The following is a 13,853-nucleotide window of genomic DNA, read 5'->3' on the forward strand; positions in this document are numbered from 1 at the left end:
TGTAATGTACACTATCTAGGAAGTCAGTCTGTCAGTCAGTCAGTACTAATAAGTCCCCTCCCCCTCCTTACCTTTACATCCAGCAGCTGTGCTCCACTGCTGCTGGGTTAAAGAAAGTTCAGTCAATGTAAAAAAAAAAAACCTTCCTGCGCACACGTGCTCAGGAAGGTACCAAGTGCACAGGGGGGGCCGCGACCTTAAAAACTACACTACACTGCAAATTATAAAACAATCTAGCTTGGAGCGCAGGCCTCCTCGGCCGCCTGGGCCCCTCACACAAATACCAGCCGTACCCCCCTGATGGCTGTCCTGGCTCGGATCGCGACCCCCCCGTTCACTTGCGGGACCCCATATGGGGTCGCGACCCACACTTTAAGAAGCACTGATCTAGGGTACCAGGTTCACTTTAGAGAAGAGACTGCAAGCAAAAGCCTCAGAGCACACAAGATCCCTGTATGAAATTCAGCCTACTAGATATGCATAATCCTGGCAGCACTTGGACCTGATAAATGGCTATTTTGTACAGGCACATTTCCTCATAGAACTGTCTATTTCTTAAGCAGTCCTGAATCTTTGTGTTCCCTTCCTTTTAAATGAACATGTTATTTTAGCGGGTATGGCCAAAGTACTGGTTCACTTTAAAGTGTAATAGTAGATGAAGTGAACCTATATTAAAAGAGAACTATGGCCCAATCTTTTTTGGCCATAGTTCTCTTAAGGATCACAGGAGGACATTTACTAATGTCCTCCTGTGACCCAAAACTTAGCATATAGTGCCCGTTGCTGAAAGCGCAAAGCCGTGCTGCGGCCGGGAAGGATCACGACAATGCTGTCGGGATCCACCCCGCCGGCTGATTGACAGTCAACACTGGAGGAATGGAGAGGGGTATCCCTGCGGGGAGTGATTCTCTGCGGGAAGAAGATCAGAAAATGCGGGATCGGAGGTATTTGAGCGCTCATTTCCCAATCTACAGAGCTGACGTGTGACAGCTGCAGTGTCACACATCGGCTGTAATTATGGGGAAGACTGTATTTCACTCTCCCCATAATTTTCACTCTCCCCACTCCTTTTTCACTCTCCCCACTCCTTTAACTTCAAACAACCAATCATGTCCAGCATCATTTTTAACAATTGAGTTTCTTCTTTAAATGATTGGATGTTTAAAGTGCACTTCACCTAGCTTCTTACTTGAGTAAATTAGGCCCTATGAGTAATTTGTTAGCCAAGGGACATAACCATGCTTCACATGCTAATTTTACATTTAAATTTTCTTTGATTACATTCCATATTCCATAAATTTATGTGGCATGACATATCCAGCTTAGATCAGTGACGCACAAATATCTCAAACAGTTGGCTGGACATGAGCACATTAAGCCTTTTGGAAGCAGCCCAGTCATCTGGGAAACAGTATTATTGCTCTGCTAAAGCTACTTTGGTAGTTTTATTTTTGTATTCTTAAAGGACTGTATCAATTACTTCTCAGTAACACTCAATTACATATATGACCACTGTATTATGGTGCCATTGGAAAACGTAGAGTATTGCCATTATATAGGCTAAAATTGTATCCAGTGTTCAGCCAAGTAAAAATACTTACAATACCAGGACTATAGGGTTGATGTACTATAAGCAAATAGGCTGTTCTCTTTGCAACAGAATTTTCCCTTAGCTTAGTGAATGTGAGGAAGATTCACTTTGCACAGAATACCTAATCAATCATGTGCAAAGAGAATTTAAAACAACGGTAGTGATGCTTGTACATGATTGGGTGATTGAAGTCAGCAGAGCTTTACCTCATTCACTAAGCTAAGGGAAAATTCCCTTACAAAGAGAAAATGTCCATTCAAAGTGAACAGCCTATTTGCCTTTAGTAAATCAGCTTTCTCTTCCACTGCTCTCTTATGTTTGAGGCAGTGACAGAATACTTAGGGTGGACTGGGCAGTTGGCAAGATGGACTGTGTCTAAATTGGCTATAAACATTTTTTAAAGACCCAGATGCTCAGTGACTATGCCAAACTTTGGATCTGTAAAATAGACAGAGCTGGAATCTAAGATGAAGAAGTGTTTCCATCAAAGACTTTCAGTTACATGAGAAGCCATTTGCACCCAAAATGTAAATGTCAGTTTTCATTATAGACTCATGCATTTTCGTAATATACTGAATCTGTCCTTCATATGTAACATAGAAGGAAATGTTCACAAAGCCACAATCATGCTAATATTGAAACTTCCTGAGTGGCAGGATAGCCAAATAAACAGGATGCACTAATGAGAGGACCACCTGCATTGACCTACTTGTAATTGGTATGCAATGTTATGTTATGTACTTTATACAGGTTGCTGGTTGGAGCCCCCTTTGATCAGAATGGACCACAGAAGACAGGTGACATATATAGGTGTTCCGTCACCAACGACACGACAAATGACTGTAACAAGCTTGGAATTGGTAGGTGACACTAGAATATTAGTATAATATTTACATATTTAGCCTATTCTAGCAAAACCACAATATATTGGTTATATTCCAGCTCCTGCTGGACATGTACCATAGAACTTTAATAGGCAATATATACTCATCTGACAAATATTCAAGTTAAGTAAAAGTAACTATATGCTGATCACATGTAAAAGCCCAAACAGTCAACCACCATTTACATAAGGAAACCTTGCCACTTGCTAACTATTGTTAGTATCAGTTGAATACAAAATCATGATTCAGTGTTGTGTGATATATTTAAAACTGCATTCTCAGCCATCACACTCTCTCCTAAATGCAAGTTGGGATAGGAAATGGACACACAGATCTCTAAGAATTATTAGCATTTACTGTTTTACAAAATTGATGTGTATTGCCTATTGACTTGATAGCTTGGCACTTTGATGGAAAGGTCAGTAAGTCTTTTGAGAAAAATTGCAGTGGCATCAACTTACACTTTCAATTATGGCATCCAATAAGCTCTAAAATGTTCTTCTCAATCTTCTATGTAATAAAATCTTTGGTGTTACCCAAATATAAAAGTTAGACATTACAAGTTCCTATGACTGAGGCATCATTGTGCCATTCACTCCATGGATGTAATTGCTATTTCACCATTCTTCTGTGATGCCAAAATGGTTAACGTTCCCAATACAAGTAAAATTTTGGTTAAGTAATTAGAGATATCTTATTTGGCACAAAGTTTAACTCCTTGTAGGCCCAATAGGATTTCTGCCGCAGTTAATAGCTTGTGGACTACAAAAACATTGGTCTTGACTTGCAGGTTGTACATGTCCACATAGACTACATCGGCAGAGACTACTTGGTTCCTCTGAGCACAATGATGCTAGTAGAATTACTATGCTTGCTTTGGCCTCTCAACCAGGTGTCAAAGGCAAGCACTTCATGTATTAATGCTCAGGTTTATGTGGCAGTATCTAAGGTCTCTGTGGTAACTCAGAGGTTTCTCAGGTCTCTAAGGAGGTCTCAGAGGTCTGTTGCTCTGGTAACTGGAGGTCTCTCAGGCAGGGTGACGCTGTCCAACGTGTCGGAACGAAAGGATAACATGCGCTTGGGAATGAGCTTAGTCACAAACCCTAAAGATAATAGCTTTGTGGTAAGATTTTACTGTATCCTGAGACGGCTTTATATAGTCTCATTCTACTATATGCCCTGCCTGAATCTTTCTTTGCTTACAGTATCTGCAGCAGATAATTACAGCAGATACTGTCCCTCAACCTCCCAATCATCTTTGCAGCATGACATGTGACCTGTATTTAAGGCTGTTTCTGCAAATTGTCTTGTCTTGGCTCAAGTTTGAGCGCATCCTGCCTGGGCTTCTTTCTATCATGTTAACTTGGCTGCCAATTAATATTAATCAATATTTAACCTATCCAGTGTTTTTACATGTTTAGTAACAGTGTTACCATGTTTCAGGCCTGCAGCCCTTTGTGGTCTCATGAGTGTGGAAGCTCCTATTATACAACTGGGATGTGCTCCAGAGTCAACGCCAACTTCCGTTTCTCTAGAATCGTGGCCCCTGCACTGCAAAGTAAGGCAATTGTATGCATTCAGTTCAGTATATAGTTTGATTGAAGGGAATTGTATGGAAATGAAAGTGTATGATCTGTGTGTAATTTATTGTTTATCCGATTAATCGAACTTAATAATCGGCTAACTAATCGATGTTGAAAATAATCGTTAGCTGCAGCTCTAATGCATTTTAAGATATGTGTTTAAGAAAGTAATTTTTACTCTTTTAAATTGCTTTCTTTTCGAAATTCCCATGAGCCTATTTTATACATGTACTTGGAGATGCTTCCTCTAGTGGCTATCTGAGTTTTATTTCAGGGGTACCTAAACTTCAGCCCTCCAGCTGTGGTGAAACTCTAAATCTCATAATGTATCTGCTTCTGGAAGTCATGCTTGTGGCTTCAGAGTCTTGCAATGCCTAACGGGATATGTAGTTTTACCTTGGCTGCAGGCCTGATGTTTGCCTCCCCTCCTTTATCTGGACCCTTGTTGAGGAACTACTGAATGAACAGGATAAGCCATCCAGAGACTGTATTGAGCCGACTGACAGACTTCCACTGATTGGAATAGGGAACAGTAAAACACAATCTATGTGCAGCACTACTGGGAAGGAAGCTTGTTTGAGACATGATTTTTAGATGCTTATGTCCATCAAGGTTTACATTTTATTAGAGACTAATAGACAATACAGGCATTTTCTGTTTCAATCACTTTATCTAAGTGATTTCTCAGAAAGGGTGATAGAATTAGTAGCCAACTGCAGCATAAAATACGGTATACACTGTGTGTCCAACAATGGTCTAGTCCAGGGCTCAAAATTTCAAGTCCTGAGTTACTAGCCAGGGCTTAAGAGTTACTCGCCACCAGTTGCCCCACCTAACCCCTCCCCTGCCCCGACATTAACCCCACCCCTAAACACACCCTCTTATCTTATGATAGTTGCCGCTTGTAAACGACAGATTAGGGATTCCTGCAGGAAAACGCAAGTTCCAGATGCAGGAATCCCTAATCCCTGAAATATAGGTGTAAATTGGGGCCTAATATACACATACACTAAAACATATAAATACACTACTCAACGTTAGCCCCCGCCCCCGCACAAATATAATAATAACATTCCCCCCACACACAACTAATACATCCCTGCTTTCGGCCGGAGCTCAGAACTGTCAGAACTCCGGCCGAAGGAAGCCGGAGCCGACAGGGGCAGCTCTACGGTCTGCATCTGAAACAGATGCAGACCGTGGAGCTTCTCCCGCAAGTCAGGTACGTGGTCTGTGATCGCGTGCCTGACATGTCAGCTGTCTGCGGGCCACATAGTACCGGCTCCGGTACTTGGAGACCCAAATTTCCACTTGCCCTCACTTTATTTTTACTCGCAAAATGCGAGCAGGCGAGTGGAAATTTTGAGCCCTGATCTAGTCTATTAGACTTATCATATACAGTATAGCTAAATTAATATTTTAGTTTAAAGCTGATGAAATAAATCCTCTTCTTAATGTATTTAGTTTATAGCCATACTTATTACACATTAAGATTATAAACAAGTTAAAAAGATCCGGTCGCCATAATTATCCATTAATTTCAAGAAAAATATTCCTATAATATTATATGTGAATTTAAAGTAACACTAAACTCAGGAGTTCAACCTTAAAAATTCATTGAAATACCTTAACTATAAAAAAAAGTATCTTATTTGTGTATCACTTGGCTGTAGATCCTCAAATCATCTCTGAATTGGTGCTGACACTGTTCTTCCTTCTGGAGGGGGGCTACTTTTGTTCCCCATGGTCCCATGGTCCCTGTGTGTGCTGTAAAGTAGCCACTGCTCCAAGCTCACTTCCGTGATGGACTACAATCTCAATACACTTTAGCTAACTACAATTGAGATTGTAGTCTGCCACAGGAGTGAGCTTGGAGAGGTGGCTACTTTACAACACACCCAGGGACCATGGGGAACAAAAGTACCCCCCCTCCAGAAGTAAAGACATTGTCAGCACCAAGGCAGAGATGATTTTAAGGTTCTACAGCCAAGTGATACACAAATAAGATACATTTTTGTTAATAGTTAAGGTACTTGAATGCATTTTGAAGATTCAGCTCCTGAGTTTAGTGTCACTTTAAGGTATTTTAAAAGCTCTGAAACTGCTGCTGGGGGCCATCATCTTGGATATGATTTCCACAGCTACAGCAGACACATGACTCTCACTCAAATGACCTACTATAGTATTCAGGTATGGTACTCCCCCTGGAGCTACATAAAAGGAGGGGCGATAAAGCTGGGTCGGCACAGACAGTAATTAGACAATCCCTAAAGAGGAGACAGCAATGACCTACAAGGAGGGAGAGAGCTGTTCTAGGGAGCAAGTTTAAAGGCACATTGCAAGTGAATGAAAAACACTGCATATAAGCATGTAAAATACTGAATTTTTCTGTGCTTTAACTTGCAGTTTTTTTAAGTTGTGACAGGGTCACTTTAAAAGTCAGCTGCTTTTATGAAGGATATTTCAGTTCCTCGCAAATTGAATGATCGCTTGATGATTAAATTGTTGAATTATCCTTAGTAGAGTTCCCAGTTCTGCCAAACTGCCATGCAAATCAAAAGCTGATGAACTCTCCATAATGGAAAGTAAACCAATAACTGGCAATGCCAGTGAAAAATCTATGTTATGGCTTACTGGGAGACAAACTGCTGCAAGGAAATCTCACTATTTGCGTTTTCAAGAGATATAAGAAACAGATGGATGATTTACTGTCTGCTCCCACCCAAAAGTTATATTTTAGTTGGCTTTTGACTTTAACAAATGTTTAAAACTTGGTGCTGGACATGTGAGTAATTACAGACTAACTGAACACTATTCCTTTATTCAGGATGCCCAACATTCATGGATATTGTTATTGTTCTGGATGGATCAAACAGCATTTACCCATGGACAGAGGTTCAGGGTTTTCTCATCAGTATTCTACAGAAATTTTACATTGCTCCGGGCCAGATTCAGGTAATGAAGCAAAGTGTAAGAAAGTTTTGTGTTACAAAGCCTTGTTGGACTTTTCTGAAATTCCAGGCAAACTGTTGAAGTGACTATATGTTTAATGTGTTACCTGCCAAAGACTTTGTAATTCTGTACAGCTATTGTTGTGATTTACATACACAGTTTGCACTGCACAAGAGAAGTGACATATGTAGTTACTGATTAGATAATTACACTTCCTCTGTATCCTTTAATTGGTTGTTGAATGAGCATTATCACTTCTGTTAAATTAGCCAGTAGCTGAACCTGAAAGCTGTAAAGCTAAATCAGTAAGTAGCAGAGTGATCTTACGGACAAGCAAACATGTTTGTTACAAGAATACTATCACATACCAGAGTGTTCTTAGTTGACAGGAGTCCAGTCTATGGAAGCTTCCATCTAGAGGAAGGTTTGACTGTGCGCTACTAGTACAGACCAACAGGAAGGTCACTGTGGAGAGGCAGCTTGGAAGGCAGCTGACAAGGACACTGGAGCGCACAGCAGGCTGGAAGCATGATCTGGAAAAGAGGTGGTCAGTACCCAAGAAGACAGACAGCAGGCAGGGTAGAAGGCATTATTGTTTTCAGGAGGCAGGCCACACTGAGAGTCAGCAGAGACAAACCGTGATCAGGAACAAGCCAAGGTCAAAAACAGGAAGACAGAGCAAGTCCAAAGGCAGGCCACATCAGCAATGGAAAAGCAGAACCCAGTTGAGGTTCAAGTTGCAGGGTAACATCTAGTGCTGTGCACCTGCACTCCCATGTTGCATGTGTGTGTAAATTAGTTTGTTTGCGCAAACATGTGTGCCGGGCCGGCCTTAGGCCTTTAGGCACCCTGTGCGAGAAAGCTTTACAGCGCCCCTCTGTGACCACACCCCTCAGTGGCCACACCCACAGTAACCACACCCATTTTTCGCAATATCTGCACCATTTAAAGACTCCTATTTTGTTAAGCCACAAAGAAACATATATTAAAAAGTATGATAAAAATAAAACTTTTATTCAAAGGTATTAAACTTGTAGGCGCAATATAAGTATTCTTATCAAATAAAACAACAGAAGGCAAACAATAAATGTTAAACTAAAATAGAGTCTATAAAAATAAAGTGTCAGATTTTCATGCCGACCCTTTCTTCAAGTAAGTGCATCTAGAAAAGTAAAAATAGAAAACAGAACACAAAACCTAGACTATGTGTAAAATGAATGAATTACTATATGTCCGAATATACGTAACATGTATTCAGGCACATAATATTTTGTTTGAGAATGTGCGGCAGCCATGTTGGCCACCGGCATGTTCTGTGAATGCGTGCCACCATCTTGGAGGCGGGCAGCATGACGTTACATGATGCCATGCATGCAAGGCGTCCCATTCATTCAGACACTGATAGTAAAATATTTACTATCCGCCATTTCTGAATGGGGAGGAGCCTCTGTACCGAGTGCTACTCCCCATTGAGGAAATCTTGAATGAACAGTCTGTGATGTAAATCACATCCTGTTCATTCATAACTGTGTGTACTATGTGTCCCCAGTTATTTACAAACACCGGAGTGATCAGACGATCGCTCCAGTGTTTGTCCTTCTCACAAAATTGGACCGGTAAATATCGGCCACGCACAGAGCCGCTCTCATCCTGGAACTGACAGGATGACAGCGGCTCCAATCGCCTCCCCGCTCTTACAGCTGCGGGCGTGGCTTCTCTCCCCCTCACCGCTCGGCCATCCTGACAGCAGGCAGCGCTCCCTCCTGCGTCCCCCCCTGGGGAGGGAGGGGGAACGAGGGAGCGATGTCATGTCGTATGGCCAGCAGTGAATAGGAGAGAAGCCGCCCTGAGGACGAGCTGTGTCGGCCGCCGGGCGCCTTTGTTGCCACCCCTAAGGCCGGCCCTGCCTGCATGTATGCACACATAACTGGCTGGCAATGACCCTTGTTTTGCATATTGGTGCCTTGGCTGATGCTGTCCTAATAAATAACTGGCCAAAATCACAAATCAATTGGCAGATAAAACAGTAAATGTGCTTGCATTTCAACCATGTATCTAGCTTTTTGCATGGAGTTTCACTTTAATAATCTCTCCTCCTTGTGACAGGTGGGAGTATTGCAGTACGGGGAAGAGGTGGTCCATGAGTTTTACTTGAATGACTTTCGCTCAGTGAATGAGGTGGTGGACGCAGCAAAACGCATTGAGCAGAGGGGGGGAACGGAGACTCGTACGGCACTGGGAATTGAGAAAGCATGGTAAGAATACACAAACATACAAATATTCTTTCTGTCCAAAAAGTGTATATTGTCCATGTTTCTACAGTATATGCCTGTATGGAAAGACAGATGAAGAAATGGAAGCACCCGGTTGATTGATATGGAATATTACACACCAGAGTATGTCAAATAAATGTTTAACTAGGCCTAATAGTTGTCCTCTCTCTATAGCACTGAGGCATTCCAGCATGGTGGAAGAAAAGGAGCGAAAAAAGTGATGATTGTTATTACTGATGGAGAATCTCATGACAGCCCTGATCTACAAAGAGTGATAGAGACCTGTGAAAGAGACAACATAACACGCTATGCTGTGGCTGTAAGTAATTCTCCCAAAACACTGCATGGGGTTATTACCACAGAGACTATTGGGTGAAGAGATATAGTGCAGGACCTCTACTGGACGACCACCACTTATTATGAACAAGTGCAAGTAACATATACTATATATGGTTTATCACAGAGTTTTAAAGTGTATCTAAAGTCAAAATGTGTTTCTTAGTTTTAGTTTTGGAGAAAATGTTTAAAACTCCTGTCAAGTTTTTATTGCTGTTTATGTGTCCCAGTGGCTGTTCCATCCTACTCTGGTGACAACTAGAGACCTTCATAAAACTGAAGGGTGGGCAAATATGTGGCAGATGAGGTTCAATATTGAAAAAAAATAAAGTCATGAATTTGGGAGCAAACATTATGAAGCGATGTACCCCTCTTTTGAAATTGGTGATGGAAAAAGATCTGGTAGACTACAGACTGAAGTAGGGTATTTTTTTTTTGTTCAAACAGTGAGCTGAATGAAAAAAATAGAACAGATTCCTCCATCCACTGATTCCATTATACTCCGGCTACGGCAGCCGCTGTGAGAATATCCAAACAGAGCTGTTTGGCCAAATATTTTCCAACATGTTACTTTGGCAAAAGGCGATCTAATGATCGACTTCTACTGAAGGAATTGGGTCACCAATGTAGCGAATTTCAGACAATTCCTGCTGAATCAGCCAAAATTCGCTTCCCTGCAGCAGGATACTGAAATGCATTAAAATTATATTTTTTTCAAGAGATAAAACTGTAATTCTAACACTTTACAAAACACCGGTTCTGCCTCATCTTGAGTATGCAGTTCAGTTTTGGTCACCAATCCACAGGAAGGATGTCCTTGAACTAGAAAGATCTCAGTGAAGGGCAACACAATTAATAAGGGGGGTGGAGGACCTAAGTTATGAAGAATGATAAAAGTAATTGAACTTGTTCTCGTTGGAGAAGAGTCGCTTAAGAGGTGATATGATCGCAAGATACAAATCTGTCAATCAGGAGTGGATTATGGGGAATAAACTGTTTAAGATAAGGACGCTGAACAAGATGAGAGTTGGATGAGAGGTGACTTATTTTTAAACTGCGTAAGGGCTTTTTTACTGTCGGAGCAGAACAAAAAGTGGAACTCCCACACAGTTGGTGGTATTAGCTGAGAGGATAGGTAAGTTCCAAAAACATTTAGAAGATTTTCTCAGTTCACAAAATATACAGGACTCTCATAAAAACATACACATACACATTGAACTAGATGGACCTGTGTCTTTTTCAACCTTACAAACTATGTAACTATGTGGGATTTTTTTCTCAGATTTCATTTTACTTCCTGAGGTGTCAGTGGGGTTAATTTACTAAAGGCAAATAGGCATTTTTTCATTCCAGCAGTGGGGTGAATTAAAAAATAGAACAGATTCAGTTTGCAAGGAACTTTCCCCTTAGATTAGTGAATGAGGTAAAGCTCTGCTGACTTCCATTACCCAATTATGTGCAAGCAAACCTACTGTTTTTTTTCTGTTTTTTTCATATGTTAGGAATTCTTTGCAAAATGCTTGTTTTCCCATATTCACTAAGCTAATGGAAAATTCCCTTGCAAAGTGAACAGCCTGTTTGCTTTTAGTAAATCAATGCCAGTGGCAGTAAGTGAAAGGAAATCTCCCCAATGTTGCATAGATAACAAAGAATATTGGGCTGTAGGTATACTTTAAAATAGAACCTAACTTGGCTAACAAAAATTTTCCAGTTTTCTAAGTCTTCTGCCGGAAAACTAATTTACCGGAGTAGTTACAAATGTTTCTTATCTGTTCGCTGACAGTGTGCATATGCAGTTCAGTGTACAGTCCCGGTCCATTCCCATCATCTTTAAAATGCCGAGAATGGACATGGGTGCTGAGATAATGTAACTCCAGAGCACACATGCAGGTGTTACATCTTCAGTGACCATCTAATGTGTGTACGTATGTACCGTGTTTCCCCGATAATAAGACACTGTCTTATATATTTTTTTCAAAGAAAAAAGACCCTAGGTCTTATTTTTGGGGGATGTCTTATATTTACCTGGCTGCAGCTGTCCGCTCTCCGCTCTCTGCTCTGATGGCAATTCAGGGATTTCTGTAATACAAGACCTACCCCGAACTAGGTCTTATTTTCGGGGTAGGTCTTATATTACAGAAATCCCTGAAGATAGCGCTAGGTCTTACTTTCGGGGTAGGTCTTACTTTCGGGGAAACACAGTACCGGTATGTACATGCATTATGGCAACTGCTTCCTGTGCACCCCGTTCCCCAGTTATGTTCTTCTTCAAGCTACTTAATAACTGTGTTATACTTGGAGACTGTAATATGTTAAATCTCAGCTTTCCTTCACAAGTAAAATACATGCCACCAAGCTTTAACTGCTTGTTTGGAAATTCTGACATATCCTTGAAGAGTTTGCAGGCCTTAGAGTATTTGAAACTGGTGAGAACCTGGATGAACTGAATTTTAATAAGATGGTTATTTGTGGTCTGTCAGGGTTTCCTTACAACTGGACTATGTTGTACTCCTAGATGCCCACACACCACCATGTCTGCCCTTACCAATTTCTTTTTCCTGGCTCTGTTATACTGTTCTGTGCAACTGAAGAGAAATAAATAAGCAAAAGGAGGTGACATTGTTCTCTGCTTCTCATGCAGGTCCTTGGATATTACAACAGACGAGGCATTAATCCCAAAGCTTTCCTAAATGAAATCAAATACATTGCCAGTGACCCAGATGAAAAGCACTTCTTCAATGTGACAAATGAAGCTGCTCTCAAGGACATTGTGGATGCCCTTGGGGAAAGGATTTTCAGTCTAGAAGGAGGTATGGTTCCAAATCGTGTGAAATATTTATAATCCCTGTAACAATTTTTTTAATTTTTAAGTTATAACAAACATTCAAAAATACTCTACAAATTAAGCAGTATGAACTCTGAACAAAGTGGAAAACAAAAGGCAGAGCAGTGAAGATTACAAATAAAATACATGAATACACTGCAATGGGAAATTTGCCCAAAGACCACAAGAGGACGCCAGAATTGCAACCTACAGTCCTCAAGCAGTCTTTTAGGCATCCATGTCCTAGCTATTATGCACAGGGTCATTACAGAAATTCCTAGCACTTGTACACTTTAGAAAGCATCATTGTACTGAATAATAATTTATTTCTTTGAAAAGAAGTCAGTAGGGAGATAAGTGGTACTTGGGAGTTATTGGAATGTATTGAGTGGGCGCTATAAGTCACCCTGCCTGGAGATAGAGCCTGTGAAGGCTGAAGATAATGTAGAATACAGAACAGTCTTATGGAGAATACATCCAGTTCCCTATTTCTGACTTGCGCAATCCCCGCTTGCTCATAAGGGATGCCTACCAGCACAGCTCATTCACAAGCTTGGTTGCTTCTTTTCTCATATGTTGCTTGTCTGCTATGAACTGAACAAACTATTTACACTCCTCTGGAGTCTGAGGAGTCTACTCTGAGTGTACCATGCTGCATCTCATTGCTTCTATTCAAGATGGCAAAACTATGGGGTCTATTCACAAAGCTGCCGAGGGCAGCCGAGTGAATGAGCGATCAGAAGTGAAGTGAGCCGAACACTGTTCGGCTATTCACTTCAGGCTGGTACGGCTGATTTCAGCCGTATATCGGCTGAAATCAGCCGTACATCGGCTTGCTTCGTGTGGCTTCGGATCAGCCGAACATGCTCAGCATGTTCGGCTGACCCGAAGTGCAGAAGGAGTTCGACTCAGCCGATCCAACATCTGGATCGGCTGAGCCGAACCTCCGGCAGGCTTCTCACTGCTGTTCGGGCTATTCTTAAAGATCCCGAACAGCAGTGAGAGAATAGCCGAATGCCGCCGAGCGGCATTTGGCTCGGCTGTTCTGCTCGGTCCCTCAGAGGCACCGAGCAGAACAGAAAAAGAGTGAAAAAAGTAGAAAAAAGTTAATAGAAAACGATTGTGCAGAGCTAGCAGTGACAGCTAGCTCCGCCCAATAGTTTCCTATTGTCCGGCGGCTCTGCTGCTGTAAAAAAATAAAAATTAAAAAAATTTAAAAAATCCCCCGGGCGCTCTGGGAGCCCCCGCTCCCGGCCGCCAAGAAGAGAAACCCCGCTGTGTCTTTATTCTGACACGAGCATGTCAGAAAACAGAAAAAAGACGAATTCCCATTCAAAAGCATTGGGAGTTTACTATTGGCTATTTCAATTTGCAATAGCCAATAGTAAACTAGCATTGTACCCGCCCTCT

General features: G+C 41.5%; 1 protein-coding gene across 1 annotated transcript in view; it reads left to right on the forward strand.

Moving 5' to 3' along the window:
• Window positions 1–2,346: 2,346 nt before the first annotated feature.
• The window catches only part of ITGA11 (integrin subunit alpha 11), a 66,653-nt gene continuing 55,146 nt past the window's right edge, over window positions 2,347–13,853 (forward strand). The window contains exons 1-7 of the mRNA XM_018552852.1: window positions 2,347–2,451; window positions 3,498–3,598; window positions 3,919–4,033; window positions 6,886–7,013; window positions 9,117–9,265; window positions 9,458–9,602; window positions 12,261–12,429. Coding sequence (XP_018408354.1) covers window positions 3,548–3,598; window positions 3,919–4,033; window positions 6,886–7,013; window positions 9,117–9,265; window positions 9,458–9,602; window positions 12,261–12,429 — 757 coding nt within the window. The 5' untranslated portion in view covers window positions 2,347–2,451; window positions 3,498–3,547. The remainder of the gene's footprint in view (window positions 2,452–3,497; window positions 3,599–3,918; window positions 4,034–6,885; window positions 7,014–9,116; window positions 9,266–9,457; window positions 9,603–12,260; window positions 12,430–13,853) is intronic.

The sequence above is a fragment of the Nanorana parkeri genome, unplaced genomic scaffold (genome assembly GCF_000935625.1).
Source record: "Nanorana parkeri isolate BGI_ZX_2015 unplaced genomic scaffold, ASM93562v1 scaffold98, whole genome shotgun sequence".
Classification (NCBI taxonomy): Eukaryota; Metazoa; Chordata; class Amphibia; order Anura; family Dicroglossidae; genus Nanorana; species Nanorana parkeri.